Consider the following 16,364-nt stretch of genomic DNA (forward strand, 5'->3'; position numbering starts at 1 on the left):
AGCCTAGGAAAACACTACAGCACCACTGCATGAATGGAATAAAGACACGTGGCAGTGAAAACATGGGAACAGCAAAGCTAACCCTCCACCATGTGGACCCAAGTCCATTAACTTGAAAAGATATCACTATACGTGAAAGCTAGGACACATAGGAACAGTGCAGATCTTTTACCATTAAGGAAAGCGGAAATGCCATATTTACACCAAAATGGTGACACGGGGCAACAATGCAGGAAGGATTAACACAAAATGTTAACCGTGAGTTTGGTGTGTTAACCCAATGCAAAGAATCCAACCCATTGAAAATCTCTTAGATTAGTTATCTATGATGGGCTGAATGGGGGCGAAAATAGCCAACAGTTATATATCTTTTATTTGGATATCTTACTTCAGATAAATACAAGTAATCATCAAACAAAAGTTCAGATTTGACTTCAACAAACATATCCTAATATCGGTCAAGGATTTTGGGAGCTTCAAACAAGTGTTGTTCCTAATCTTCCATGGTTTCAGGAACACCTTTGAAATAGAATCTGGCTTCTTCCTTTGGTAAGCATTTAGATCACTATTTCATGTTATCTCATCTAAATTCCTTTTCTCACTAGTGTCCATGGCAATCTGAACTCAAAATGTTGACTTTTAACTCTACAAGACAGCAAGATCAAGGCCCCAATACAACAACTGTAATGTCCCCATATTTTTAATCTATTTTCTGATTTTTTTGTATAATTCTCAGTTCTGCAAATTAAAATAAACTTGAAGACAATAAAAGAAAACGCTTGCTTAAACACTCAAACACATCACATAACAGATCTAAAACAGATATTATTAATTGACGCTGGTACAAACCCTAATTCATACCAAATATTCAGATTCAACCAAACACGAAAATAGAAACCCTCAAATGTCTGATTATATTAATATGCAATTGCCGGAAATTATTACAGGGCTACGAACACCGCTGATAGTGATGTTTGGCAGCCAGAACAACAATATTCAATCATTATTAATCTTCGGAATGAAGGCATTATGCTGGTTTGTAATGTACAAGGGCTGGAAGGATGCAAATCAGTGGCTGATATGGCTATGACAAAGTTGTAGATAATAGATTTTGATCATTAAAGATGATGCACACATTGTATGACTGAAAATTAGACTTATGATGTTGCTTTAGCAAAACAATATGTTAATGGCTATTATTGGAAACCTGTGTTCCAATGTCAAATCTGGTTGACATCTCCAAAGATTGATAAGCCAACAGCCCCAAAAGTTAAGTTCCATGCCTCTTGGTTCATTTCCCCTAAATTCGATCAACACTCATCCTCGTTATGTTTTGTAGTTGACTCAGCAAGAAAATCCCTTATTGAAGTCATCACATTTGACGGTAACCTTAGAGGTGTATAACTGAAAATTAGACTTATGATATTGGTTTAGCAAAACAATATCGTGATGGCTATTATTAGAAACCTGTGTTTCAATGTCAAATATGTTTTGACACCTCCAAAGATTGATAAGGCAGCAGCAGGGTTTGCCAAAATAGTGTCTTCAAAGTTCAAATCTAGCTAACAATAATGCTAATCTGCTCAAAAAAATTCTAACATTTAGAAATCTCCCAAAATGATGTGTCAACAGGTCAGCAGCATTTGTTTGCAAAAAATTTGCCCTATTGCTGGAATCTTACATGAAATCTCGAAGATCCAAAATCAGCAACAAACACCGTAGTGCACTTTAGCACCACTCTAGCGAATTGAAAAGTCTTCAAATCCTCCACAAATCAGCAGCATTGTGATTATTGATTAGAACCATACCAGACTGGAAAAAAGCATTTTCATCCTCTCAAACCCCTAATGAACACATGGGTTTTCATCCATGGATGCCCTAAATTAAAGAAACTTCTCAAATCTGAAAATTGGATGCAAATGTAGAACTCCTATGATCCTCAAATGGAGATAGGCACCTCCTTGGTATACCTTTCTGAATCAGGCCCTTGGGTCCTAAATAACTTTCCTAGTATTTAAAATACTTTTATAATTTATTTTTGTTTGAAGAAAATAATTAGTTTACTACTTAGGGCTTAAAAGCATCTTTTTATTTTAATTGTGATTATATTATTAAATTTTAGTCCAAAGAAGGGGACATGACATAGCTAAACAAGATTTTGCACAACTTTTCATACAAACTTAGGAAGGATCTCATCCAGAGAGTAAAAATAAGTTGTAACGAAGGAGCTTTAATGGAAGTGCAGGGTACTAATTTCTTATAAGCTACAACTATTTACTTAAGGTTATCATTAGTACCCAAAAAAATACTAAATCAGTTTATCCCATTACTAGCTTGTTTATCGGGTATCTATTATGCAGATATTTTCATATGTACTGCCAAAATGCCAATCAAACTCTGAATGGAAGAAAAATTACCCCTGGGTTGCTGCAGAAAGGCCCTTGCAAATTTATTAGTGAAACCCGAGGAATTGCACTGCCCAAAAAACCTCGAAGTACCCATCCCTGGTTCATTCCCACACCAAGTACTAGGAGTACCCAAGTACCCCTAGCTCCGCCATTCCACAACCACGTCGTGCCAGAATGGGTACTTGAATTTTCTATTCGAATCTTGATTTTTGAATGTTACTATTGGGTATTACTATGGTACTATGCTGAATGTTCAATGTGTTGGTGTAATTAAATATTCACTAATTACACTTACTTAAGCTTACTTAGGACAACGCACTGCATAGTAGTTTGTGATTAAGACACTTGGGAGTTTACAATTAAACACATGGTGTAGGAGAATTCCACTCTGGGTGGTTATAGTTGTTATCTCATTCCACCTTTAGTATACTTATCACATTATCATCCTCATCATCGCACATACTTCATTTCATAATGGAGGATGATCCACCTTTCGTGAACATGTGATTCCACCTTGTGTGGGTGATAGCTTATCTTCTCCTTATAATTGTCTCTTATCGCCTCTCCTATATAAGGAGGCCTATTATGTACATTTCAAATCAATCCATTGGATGTCAATCAAGTCCATTATCAATAATAGCATTCTTGCATCTTCATGCAATTGTCTTGCCATTCTCTTGTGGAAGTTATCTTGGTCTTTCATTTGATCCTGGGGGTGTTGTAGAGTTACCTAAAACTCTAACATGGTATCAGAGCTCTCATGGTGTGAAGTCTTCTTCTCAAGAAGTGCAATCTTGGCCTGACTCATTATTGGTGCAGCATTTGGCAATTTGGACATCACAATTTGGAGGAGATTTTGAGAGTCCTATTTTGTAGCCTTCTATTGCAAGTGAAAATTGGAGCTTGTTGGTGCAAATTAGAGGTTGGCATCATATAGAGGAGGTCCATAAACCCCTAAATCGAATTTTGTTTCTTCCAAATCGGACATCTAAGGCCAAATCTAGAGCCATTTGATTTTTGAAGGTGTGGCGGCGACAATTCAAAAAAAAAATTTCAAAGGCGATTTTCAAACAGCGATATCTCACTCATACGGACTCTTTTTTCCAAGCAATTTTTTTTTTTTCGGAGTAGAATTTTACAATCTACACAGTGGTGCAAGTGATTTTGGATCTCTGTCTCTGAATTTTTCTGAAAATCGCAAATCCCATTTTTTGCAACTTTCAAGGCTCTATTTGGGCACATTTAGTAACATTTTCAGGTGCAATTTTTTTTTGAAAGTGCATGATTTTTCCTCTACTTTCTAGATCTGTAATCAGATTTCAATGATTTGGAGTGGACATATCACTTTCAGAAATAGGTCTTTTTTGGCTATATTTGCACTTGGTAGATACTTAGATTGCAATTTTCCCATATAACTATCATGAATGGAAACAAGCAGTTTCTGATTAGTTGATGAGCATTGGATTGCTTAGAATGATTCTTGGACAGGATCTAGAACCAGCTACAGGTGTTGCAGAAAGAAGGAAATGGTTTGATAGAAGGGATAAAGCACTTGGCTCTCTTAGATCTACCATCTCCAATGATTTGTTATATCATATTGCATCTTGCACACATCCTCATGATGCTTGGACTACATTGGAAGGAATCTTTGATAAACCTAATAGAATAAGAAAATTCAAATTGGAGAATGAGCTTATAGGTCTAAATCCTTGTGATTTTGACAAAATTCAAGACTTTTTCTCTAAGTTCAATTCCATTAGATTGGAGCTTTCTAATTGTAGCATTACTAAAAATGATAAGCAATTGATATTATCTATTCTTTCCAAGCTAGGTCCTGAATATTCAATCTTTGTTTCCACATTCTATGCTACTACGGATGGCTCTTGGTAGTGCATAAAAGATGCTTTCTCTTGATGAATTTGCAGCTCAGCTCATAAAGGAACAAGCAAAGTTAGCATACATAGGTCAATTGAAGCCTTTAAAGCATCAAGCATTGGCTGCAAATGAGTCCTCTCCAAAGGCTCCCAAAGGAAAGGGAAACAAACAACACAAGGATCCTAAGCAACATGAAAAAGGTGATGACTCTCCTTCACAACATAATATTGAATCCAAGTCCTCTTCAAGAGAGGAATTATCAAGAAGAAAGAGAGATAAATGTGCTTATTGCAAAAAGTTAAGACATGATGAGCATAAATGTTTCCATAAGAAGATTGATGAGCTTACTCACATTCTTCAAAAGAACAATATCCAGTTGCCCTCATCAATGTCTTCTTCTTCTCAATATTAGGCAGCTGCTACATCTACATCATCATCTAGAAGCAAAGGACAAGCACTCATTGCTTCCATACATCCTGAGCAAGGTAAATGGCTTCTTGATTTAGGTGCATCACATCATATGACATCTTCTATGGATATGTTTTCTTCTATTGAGCCTTGTACTTCTCCACCTATATTGATGGGTAATAATACATACATGAAGGTTTGTGGGAAAGGTCTTATTCCTATGGGAGAGGGTACACTTAATGATGTTCTTTGTGTACCATCTTTGACCACTAATCTCCTTTCCATTTACCAAATTACTCATGGAGCACAAGGTAAAATTGTTGAGTTCACTCCTGATTATGTCTATATTAGGGACATGGAGACTTGAGATGTCATAGCTATGGGAGTTGTTGATCATACATCGCACTTGTATTCTTTTGCACATTTTGTTGATAATGATGATGATATTCATGATGTACCTAACCCTTTATCAAGGGTGAATAATTCATGTGAGGAGAACATTGGACACTTGAATCATTTTGTTCTTGAGACAAGTGTTGAACTTCCTACTCCTCCACCTCCTGCTTCTTTAGACATGAGTTCTACTATTCAGCGGGATGATCTTTATGCTTTAGATCTTGCAGTGTGGGATGAATTCCTAGATGCTCTTCAGATGAGTCTCATAATGCAGATTTGGTTAATACATCTGAGGAGGTTTCTCTTCGAGATACTTCTTCACCTTCTTTGGAGATTGGATTTCCGAACTCTTCATGCTCTCTTGCTTTTTCACATCTCATAAGTCATCTTGATGGTGTGATAGAATCTTTGAGCTTGGAGACACCTATTCAGTCTTCAAAGATGCATACATGGAGAACTTCTTCCTCCTTCCTCACTTTTTACATGGAGTGGCTTCTTCATCTTTTGATGTATTTATCTCTTCCTAAGGAGAGACATGTTTCTTGTAGGCATTGGATTATATTTTGCTTGCAGGTACTCTTCATCTACATTGGAGCTTCTTCATTATGGGGGGGGATATCATGTCTCCTTATTTCCTTCCTATGGGAGGATCATTCTTTGTATATACATGATGTATGCAATTTTCGGGGGGTCTTAAGTACTCCATCCATCCATGCATCTTGTTTTTATCTCTCTTTTTGGAGGAGGGTTTTCCCCATGAGGTTTTCTCTCTTTCTCCACTTTATGAGAGATTACATTTCATGTATTGCAATGCATATTGTCCATGGGTACCTAAAATGGCCTAGTAGCTGGGACCCATCTTGCATTGTGAGTTTAAGTGCATTCCCTTAAGTTGCACTTAAGGGGGGGTGTTGGTGTAATTAAATATTCACTAATTACACTTACTTATGCTTACTTAGGATAATGCATTGCATAGTAGTTTGTGATTGAGACACTTGGGAGTTTGCACCTCAATTAAACACATGGTTTAGGAGAATTCCACTCTAGCTGGTCATAGTTGTTATCTCATTCCACCTTTAATGTACTTATCACATTATCATCCTCATCATCGCACATACTTCATTTCATAATGGAGGATGATCCACCTATCGTGGACATGTGATTCCACCTTGTGTTCATGATAGCTTATCTTCTCCTTATCATTGTCTCTTCTCGCCTCTCCTATATAAGGAGGCCAATCATGTATATTTCAAATCAATCTATTGGATGTCAATCAAGTCCATTATCAATAACAGCATTCTTGCATCTTCATGCAATTGTCTTGCCATTCTCTTGTGGAAGTTACCTTGGTCTTTCATTTGATCCTGGGGGTGTTGTAGAGTCACCTAAAACTCTAACACAATGGTTCTTATTTGTGCTGCAATTTTGCCATGTTCAAGTATTTCAATTTGGTATGTTATACTGAAACATCATTTCATAACTAGCATTCCAAGTTCTATATGTATAGTATACAGCACCCCTCCCCGCCACCATCCCCTTTCCATCCCGAAATTGAGGCCCTTTGTCCCTCCGTCTTAGAAACTCGCCCAATGTACCCAAGCGCTGGTGTTACACTGAATTTTATGGTCGTCAAACCAAAAAATAGGATAGAGAATTGAATATAGAAAAGTGAAAACAAATACTATTTATTTACACTAGATTCAATTCTAGGTCCACAATATAAAACAGGTAGTAAACACATTATAGCTAGTATAGAATGGCAAAATAGCCATAGGTTGTAAGAACATTATGCAGTACGTGCAAATCTATTAGCGTGCAAGTTGCAAACATATGCAAACTTACATAGCTCAATGGACTTTAATTTCATTAACATATTCGCATACTGCCCCTTAAGATTTACCTCTCCAAAAAATGCCTAGTAAGTCTCCCACTCATAAATCAATAAAAGTAGAAAAAATACAAACCTTTGCAGGTGGCACAGCATCAAAGACATAAACCTTGCCCTGATAGGAAAGTGTGAGTTGATTTGTTCCCTGTGTGTAAGAAGGGGCAATCAGCTGTTGTTCTGGTAGATTAACTCCATCTGATTGAGCATGTGTTTCATCCATGAAATTGCTTTCATGATCCCCTCTGTCTAATTGCTCCAGAATACAATCACCATTATTCTGACACAATGGATGCTCCTGAACATGCATGTAACGAATGCTGCAGTCTACTCCATGATATTGTGCCTCAGGATGTACATCAAAATCTACCTCAGTTTTTGGAACCTGCGTTAGAACCTCCTGCACATGAGCATGATGAACTTGTGAATTATTAGAAAGGACAGATTTCTGCTCGGAGTAGAAACCATGATGCTGATGGCTGAGGTTTGGAATAAGCTAAAATAATGTTTGGTAAGTCTCTGGATCATAAATCAATCAAAGTAGAGAAATATAAACCTTTTCAGGTGGCACAATATCAAAGACAAACCTCGCCCTCATATGAAAGTGTGAATTGCTTTGATACCTGAGTGTGAGAAGGGGCAACCGACTGTTGTTCTGGTAGTTTATCTCCATCTGATTGAATATTTGCTTCATCTGTGCAATTGTTGTCCTGATCTCCTTTATCTGATTCCTCTATAATAACATCACCATTCCTATGACACAATGGGTTCTCCTGAACAGGCATGCTGTGAATGTTGTAGTCCACTCTACGGTACTGTGATTCAGGATGTTCATCTACCTCAACTTTTGGATCCCTAAGCAAAATCTCATGCACAGGGGCATGATGAACTTTTGAATTATCAGAACGGCCAGGATTCTTCTCCAAGTAGAAACCATGATGCTGATGGTTGTTGTGAGCTGGCATGATCTGAAGAAAATGATTAGTAAGTTTCTCTGTCATAAATCGAACGAAGTGGAAAAAATAAACCTTTTCAGGTGACAGAGTATCAAAGACATAAACCTTGCCCTGATACAAAAGTCGGTTATTTCCCTGTGTATGAGAAGGGGCAATCAGCCGTTGTTCTGGTAAATTCTCTCCATCTGATCCAACATTTGTGTCATTCATGGAATTGTTCTCCTGGTCCCCTTCATCTTGTCTCTCCAGAATACCATCACCATTACTGTGCTGCAACGGATACTCCTGAGCATGCATGCAATGTATGTCCAGATGACTGCAGTCTACTCCATGAAACTGTGCTTGAGGATGTAGATCAAAATCTTCCTCAGTTTTGGGTACCTGCATCAGAATCTCATGCACATGGGCATGGTGAACTTGTGAATTATCAGAACGGACAGCTTTCTGCTCTGTGTAGAAACCATGATGCTGATGGTCGTGGTTTGGGATTATCTGAAAAAATACATAGTAAGCCTCTAAGTCATAAATCAAACAAAGTAAAAAAAAAAACTTTTCAGGTGGCACAGTATCGAAGACATAAACCTCGCTCTGATATGAAAGTGTGAGTTGATTTGTTCCCTGAGTGTGAGAAGGGGCAATCGGCTGTTGTTCTGGTAGACTAATTCCATCTGATTGAACATTTGCTTCATCCTCACAATTGTTATCTCGAACCCCTTCATCGAGATCTTCCTGAATACCATCACCGTTACTATGACACAATGGATGCTCCTGAACATGCACGCAAAGATTGTCCAGATGATTGCAGTCTACTCCATGATACTGTGGTTCGGGATGTATATTAAAATCTACCTCAGCTTTTGGGACCCGCATTAGAATCTCATTGACATGGGCATGGTGAACTTGTGAATCATCAGAATGGACAGGTTTCTGCCCTGAGTAGAAACCATGATGCTGATCATTGTGGTTTGGAATGATCTGAAAAATTAATTAGTAAGTCTATGAGTCATAAATCAATCAAAGCCAAAAAATAAACCTTTTGAGGTAGAAGACATAAACCTTTCTCTGACATAAAAGTGTGAGTTTATTTGTTCCCTGTGTGTGAGAAGGAGCAATCGGCTGTTGTTCTAGTAGATTCCCTCTGTCTGATCGAACATTTGCTTCATCCGTGCAATTGTTCTCCGGATCCACTTCATCCAATTCCTCCAGAATACCATCACCAATAGTATGCCTCAATGGATTCCCTTGAAAGTGCATGCAATGAATATCCAGAAAACTGCAGTCTACTCCACAATACTGCTCTTCAGGATGTGCATCATAATCTGCCTCAGTTTTTGGGACCCGCATTAGAATCTCATGCACATGACTGTGATGAGCTTGTGAATTATCAGAACAGACAAGTTTCTGCTCCGAGTACAAACCATGATGCTGATGGTTGTGGTTTAGAACAATTTGAAAAAATGATTAGCAAGTCTCTGAGTCATAAATCAATCTAAGTGGAAAAAATAAACATTTTTTAGGTGGCACAGTATCAAAGACATAAACCTCACCCTGATAGGAAAGTATGAATTGATTTGTTACCTGAGTTTGAGAAGAGGCAATTAGCTGTTTTTCTGGCAGAATACCTCCATCCAATCGAACATTTGCTTCACCTGTGCAATTTTTCTCCTGACCCCCTTCATCCGGATCCTCCAGAATACCATGACCATTACTATGACGCAATTGATGCTCCTGAACAGGCATGCAATAAATGTCCCTATGACTGCTGTCTACTCCATGAGACGGTGCTTCAGGATGCACATCCAAATCTACCTCAGCTTTTGGGACCCGCATCAGAATACCATGCACGTGGGCATGATGAACTTGTGAATTATCAGAACAGACAGGTTTCTGCTCTGAGTAGAAATCATGATGCTGAAGGTTGTGGTTTGGAATGATCTGAGAAACTTGATCAAGATTGTCAGTATCTGACATTTTTTTCCCAAATGACTTGCAGACAAACATGTCGTAGTGTGATTTGAAACGTTGATGGTAATAATTTTAACACAATCTAATCCAAAAGCCAATCACTGTAATTGTAATGGATAGTAGAAACTATATCTCTCTGATGTTGTAGTGTATTGTGAGCATTATCCACAAATAAAGGCTATAGAATCAAGAACTCCGCAGTGAAATCCAGTGTCCATCCCATGCACTATTGAGATTTGACAAGATCTGTAACATAGAAATACTTTGTTTTATGCACTCATTTCAAAACAACACAATGCTAGCAAGGGTTTGTAAAAACCTGAAATGAGCTTATCAAATAAACCATAAACAGGGAACAAGTCCACTTTTATCTGTACATGATAGAGAAAACAAAAAGTGCCTATAAACTATGGTTTTTCCACATCCTGGAAAATACAAGCCTAAGCATTTGAATGAGCAATAAAAGAAAGCACTCTAAATATCTCGAATCGTGATCTGTGTCTTCAAAAGCCTTTGTGATGGATGAATAAGCTCTACAAAAGCTCACCTACAAAATTATACCAAAATTTAAATTTAAAACACCAATTTACTTGCAAACATGTTGTTGCTGTTGTTGCTCAACATATTGTAAAATCCACAATTAAACATTTAACTGCACAGGTACAGAAATAATAGCAGAAATCTACAATTGATCTGCATCTTTTACGTGCTCTGGTGATGAAGTAAGAAGCTCTCTAATATCTTACTTTGGCAGAAAACTTCCAAAGCAATAATATCCCAAAATTCAAATTTAAAAACCAAATTTGAATTTTCCAAAGAAATTATCAAATGTTGCACGTGTGATTAAGTCTAGAACATATAAACACGGAGTGAACAAAATATATATCTGTATATAGATTAAAATATATTAATAGACCAAAACTTGATTTCAAAAAAATAAAAATAATACCCAAATAAATATTCCTATCTAACATAAGCTTAGAAAGAAAAAAAATTAACTTCAAAATAAGCTCACAAAAATATTACATGTACATCCAGACTCCAAATTCAAACGAGAAACAGGATCAACCAATAATTTAACTCTAATACTCATCATAGACCTGACATTAATTGTTATGAGCCAAAACTAATCATATATCAAATAAAATATCGAAACTTGTTCAAAATTGAGAAGTTGAGTGAAACCTATTTCTCAATGATAGAATTTGAACACGATTGAAAAGTTGATTGATATGATATGATATGATAGATTTTAATGACCTCCACAAGGCTAAAGTAGCCTATGGGACCTACACGATCAGCCCCCAAGGCAGGAGCAGAACTAATCTAGCTGCAAAGTTTTGGTTAACTTGTCTCTCCTTCTCTGAAGTTTGATAATCAGAGCCGCTGTTCTCTTCACTTGATCTTCCTCGAATAAGTAGTTGAAGTCCTTGTTCTGTAATATCTCTGTATAACCAGATCCGATGTCACTGTATGCCAGGCAATCCTTGACAACGTGCTGCTCCGTCTCTGCTGCTCCCATATTACAAAATGCGCAAATAGGAAAAATAAGCAGAAAAATAGAAAATGCATTTTTCCCAGGCACAAGGGATTACCAGCAAACTTAAATTTTACCAAGAAGAGTTTTAAAAAAAACTAAGTGACTCCTGGGTAAGTTTTAGGTTTCTGATGGCTGGATAGACGTTTCCTAATAGATTCCACTTCTTTCCCTCCGGGAAAGCCTATCACTATTTTGGTCAGTGTTTTTGTTCCAGGTTCACAGCGTGTTTCCAGGTTTTGTAGGAGATATAAGTGATTTGCATAACGTTAACAAGGATTATTCTGGATCAGTTCGTGTAACTGTGGTTTCTATAACACTGAGCAACTGGCAAGTGGGCTTTTGAGTACGGCAAGGTTGTGATTGTGGGAAGTCCCCATCACATCTCCCATTTGCCCATTTGGTAGGTCCTTGTGAAGATGCCAGCTGAGTGTAATAAGGAAAACACACATGCTTATCCTACTAGACATTCTTGTACAATCTCCTATTCCATGGAGACTCTTGTATTATTATTGGTATCTGAAAATTCTGATGAATCTTTTGTTATATGGCTTTCACCATCACAGACCTAGTTTGCCAGAGCCACTCTTGGGTCTATCAAAATTGGTTACCCTTTATTTCAAAAACTGCCCAAAAAAACCACTAGCACTGGAGTTTTTCGCTATTTCTTCTGTGCTCGATCAGGGTAACTCCTAGCTTAGGACCCGTGGTTTTGGTGGAAGGCAGACTTATTGTTGAAGTTGTCAAACCCGGTTTTCAACCCTCTTTCGAAATGGTTAGTTATGCTTCCTATGTGGCTAAGATTACCCTATCTTACATAACATTTTTTAATAGATTCTTTTTTAAAATCCATTAGCAATACTCTCAGTTCTGTCTCCAAAAAACAATGCTTTTTCACATACTAACTTCACCCGCATCCCAAGTTAAAATGGATATCTCTAAGGTACCAGCTGAATTTCGCTTCAAATGGAAGACTGAATCTAGAAAAGATTATGTAAAGTTGGTTTTTTCGGTGTTGTAAGTGTTTTTGTTTGGGCCATTTGGCGGACGGATGATCACTAGCAAGGTGGAAACCTTGCCCTTGGGCTTCGTGTGGAAGGAAGCAAATACTTCTCATTTATCGGTTTAAAATTGGTATTAGGGATTCATTGAAGTCCACTCAAGGTCTCTATTTGGAATCCCTTCTCCCGTGTCTGCTACCACCTTTGAACCCTTCATTCTCCTAGGCTTGCTGATGCGATCTCTCTGAAGGCTTCTTCTCTTCGATCAGCTACTTCTGTGTTTCTCTCTTCGGGTTGAGCTTGCCAAACTCCATTGCCTTTGGCAGAGCTTTCTTCGGCGGCTTCGAATACATCTCTTGATTGGACGACATTCAACGGTTGCTATTGTAATTCCTCCTGCTCTTCTGCGTTCAACTCAGCCAAATCTTTGCGCCGTAGTAGGGCTGCACTCGGATCAAGAAGTTTAGACACGAGTTTCATATAAAAAAGGAGGATCCCACTCAATTAGTTCTGAAGTATTAGGCGATAAGGCAAATGAGTAAGCCCGTGATGATCCTCCCAGGCAACATCCTTTCATGGGCTGTTGTGCAGCATTTTGAACATCATTTATGTATTTTGGTTCTCTTTGATCGTTTCACTGGCGGCTGCCCCTTAACGGATCCCTGTAAAATTATCTTTAAAAGAATAGAAAACGCACGAAATTGGAAAACAGAGTGAAACCCATTTCCCAACAACTGACAATGCACCGAATTTCCCCGGGATTATCTCAAAACTAGACTTCACACTCACAATGTACCCTCAATTGTATTTCTGAAGCAACCAAAAAGTTTACATGCATCATAAAAGCCCCCAAACATGAACAAATTGATTGATTATGCCACGCCAATATAAAGCGAAGGAAAGTGCAAAGTGAAGCTCAGAAGGCATTCCGAGTTTTCAAAATGACCAAGGCTGATAGTTTTTTGGTTTATTAAAAGACACGATAAAACCTTGACCAGATACAACACTTTCAATTATCGTGTGCTCTTACTGAAATTACTTTTAATTGGCAAATCCGTCCTAGATGAAGCGAAAAGAACGATGCAAATACTGAGAAAACGAAAAATTAGCCTATCAATGCGAGTTAATGATAAATTCACATACAATGACGAGGTAAACTAAATCTGAAGAAAGAATTTGAGATTTTGTCGTCCTTGCCTGGGAACGTTAAATTGCAGCAATTCAAAAGCCTGTGCGGAATATCAGCGTCCTGAGAAAAAGCCGCTCCAAAAGTCAACCTCCTCAGAAAAAGCCACTCCAAAAAGTCAAATGTGTTTTTTTTTTTTTTTTTTCTTAAATGTTCACAGCTTAAATTAAAACTGGTCAATTAGCTCTCATCACCTCAGATGTGAAATGGGTCCATGGAATAAGAAAACAAGATGCACCTAATGTGACATGAGGGTTATTGAGACGAATCACTATTTGGTCATGAGATGTTCGCATACAATGACACCAGACTTGAGTTTATAGAGATTTTAGAAGACTCTAATTTGAACTATACATATATAAGGAAAAACAACAATTAGACAACACGACAAACCTAATTATCAAAATCCATGGACAAAGAGGAGTTAGTCGAGAGGTTACAACTTGCTTAGATTATGTTTCTCTTTTTTAGGGATGTGTGCTAGCTTGTCAAAACCATGGACTACTTTGACCAAATGGATGTCCCTAAAATCTTTCATTCATTCATGCATTGGTTCACATTTTTTTATTAAACATTGCTAAATGATTGTTTGGTCCTCTTTACTATCTTCATTCATAACCTTGTTGTACTTTTTATCTTAACTAGAATATTAATGTGAATGGGAGAAAATATCCACCAAATTAACATGTTTTCCACCAAACTATCATGTTTCCATTCAAAAACTAAGTAGGAAAAATGTTTTAATATTGTGTTTGCTAGATTCTATAAAATTTATTTGTAAAGACAATTCAATAATTAAATAGATTTACAAATTAATGCATTAAAAATTAATAACTTTCTTATTCATAAACTCTAAAACATAAAATAAGCAAAGTTATATTATTATAACATTTATCAAAAAATTTAATCTATTATTCTTCTATCCTTAAGATCTTGTATGAAATGATATTTGCTAACATTGTATTCATCACGTTCACAAAGTGAATGACATAGAAAAAGAGATAGAGTATAGTTGATGATTGACATTTTTAATTATTTCTTTCTTTCTTCTTCTTCTCTTGTTCAAGGGGTTAATGATCAATATTATTGCAAGAAAAAATATTAATTAGTATTATTGTTAGAAGATTATTTTAAATCTTTTTCACAAAATATAAGTTCTTACATTTTAGAGTTGCATTCTATTTATCAAAGTAAACTTTTAATGCATATTCATGAATTTATATTCTGTGGTCATTTTTCTCTTATTTCAAATATATAACTACAAAAATATGTCATGAATGTGTATTTCTTTGATTTACAAGTAAATAAAAGGAATATATATATTCTTGAGAAATTTATATTTTATATTTTTAAAATAAGAAAAAATACCACAAAATCATAAGATATAAATCTTATGATGGTTTCTTCCATTTTCTTATATTTTGTGGTATGTTTTCTTATTTTAAAAATATGAAATGTAATTCTCTAAAGAATATGTATTCCTTTTATTTACAACTAATAAATATGCTAATGTTGTTATTTATATATTAAAAAGAAGGAAGTCCCCTCTATGGCACCTGACCCTCGCAAAATAGGTAAGAATGATTAGGATTGTGCATTGATTTTAATGAGATGAGACTAAATGGCAGGTAACCAAGTTTATTTATTTTAAAATTTTGAAATTTTTTTATATATTTTTACTATATTTATCAAAGTAAGATTCTAATACATGGTTTCTTCCTTATGAGCTTAAACTTTTAAGTTTAGCTACATTGAGTAAAATAAATAGGAAGCCCCACTCCAAGAGACCCCACCCTAATGTAATAGTTAAGAATGACTAGGATTAGGTGTTGATTTTAATGAGATGAGATTAAATGGTACTTAACCAAGTTTATTTATTTTAAAATTTGTTTTATATATATGTGTACTCTATTTATCATAAACTTATAATGTATAGTTTCTTCCATTAACTTATATTTTATAGTCATTTTATAAAAATATGTCATGAATATATATTTCTTTGATTAACAACTAAATCAAAGTAAAAATGTAATAGATAAATTTCTTTCATTTTCTTATATTTTGTAGTTTTTTTTTTCTTATTTCAAAATCATAAAGTGCAAATCACTCAATATGTATTCCTTTTATTTACAACTAATAAATATTCTAATGTTGCTATTTATTAAAAAAAATACTATCAAAATTCAAATAGTAAGATCTTAATGATTTTGTTTGTATTCCAACTTTCTTATGAGCTTAGACTTTTAAGTGGAGCTACATTTAATGAAAAAATTTAGTAAGCCCCCCTCCATCAGACCCCACGACAATAGAATAGGTAAGAATGACTAAGATGACATAAGGATTACATAGAGATGTTGAGTTTTGGTAATATGTTTGTGAATTCATTGAGCTTAGGCATGTTGTAAGATGTGAATCAAAAAGGTGAACTAAGAGGAGAATAACATTTATTACATGTCTACAAATTGAGAATTAAGACTAGAGAGATAAGGATCGTAACTTAATTAAATAAAAGAGTAGAAAATAAATAAATAAAATATATTTATTTATTTATTATTTGTTTATTTAGTAATGAATAAGATAAATAAATAAATAATTATATAACTAATAGAAGAAGCTAAGGAGTTTATTTAATAAGATTTTACAATAAAATTAATTCATAGAGGTATTAGGATTTCATTCTTGAACATATAAACTTAGCCATGTAATACAGCGATAAAATTAGACTATGAGATACAAAAGAAAAAGTC

The 16,364-nt window shown here is 35.8% G+C and overlaps 1 protein-coding gene across 2 annotated transcripts in view; it reads right to left on the minus strand.

The window, feature by feature from the left end:
• LOC149551209 (uncharacterized) overlaps window positions 1–13,747 on the minus strand; it is a 185,799-nt gene extending 172,052 nt beyond the window's left edge. For both annotated transcript variants that reach the window (XM_089786784.1, XM_089786782.1), the window contains exons 1-7: window positions 13,629–13,747; window positions 9,507–10,139; window positions 8,985–9,353; window positions 8,511–8,903; window positions 8,034–8,420; window positions 7,596–7,940; window positions 7,052–7,372 (exon numbers count right to left, since the gene is read on the minus strand). In XM_089786784.1, the coding sequence (XP_089642910.1) occupies window positions 7,052–7,372; window positions 7,596–7,940; window positions 8,034–8,420; window positions 8,511–8,903; window positions 8,985–9,353; window positions 9,507–9,929 (2,238 nt within the window). In that variant the 5' untranslated portion in view covers window positions 9,930–10,139; window positions 13,629–13,747. The remainder of the gene's footprint in view (window positions 1–7,051; window positions 7,373–7,595; window positions 7,941–8,033; window positions 8,421–8,510; window positions 8,904–8,984; window positions 9,354–9,506; window positions 10,140–13,628) is intronic.
• Window positions 13,748–16,364: the final 2,617 nt, after the last annotated feature.

This window comes from Cupressus sempervirens, chromosome 6 (assembly GCF_028749045.1).
Source record: "Cupressus sempervirens isolate cs-2001-9-10 chromosome 6, ASM2874904v1, whole genome shotgun sequence".
NCBI classification, from domain to species: Eukaryota; Viridiplantae; Streptophyta; class Pinopsida; order Cupressales; family Cupressaceae; genus Cupressus; species Cupressus sempervirens.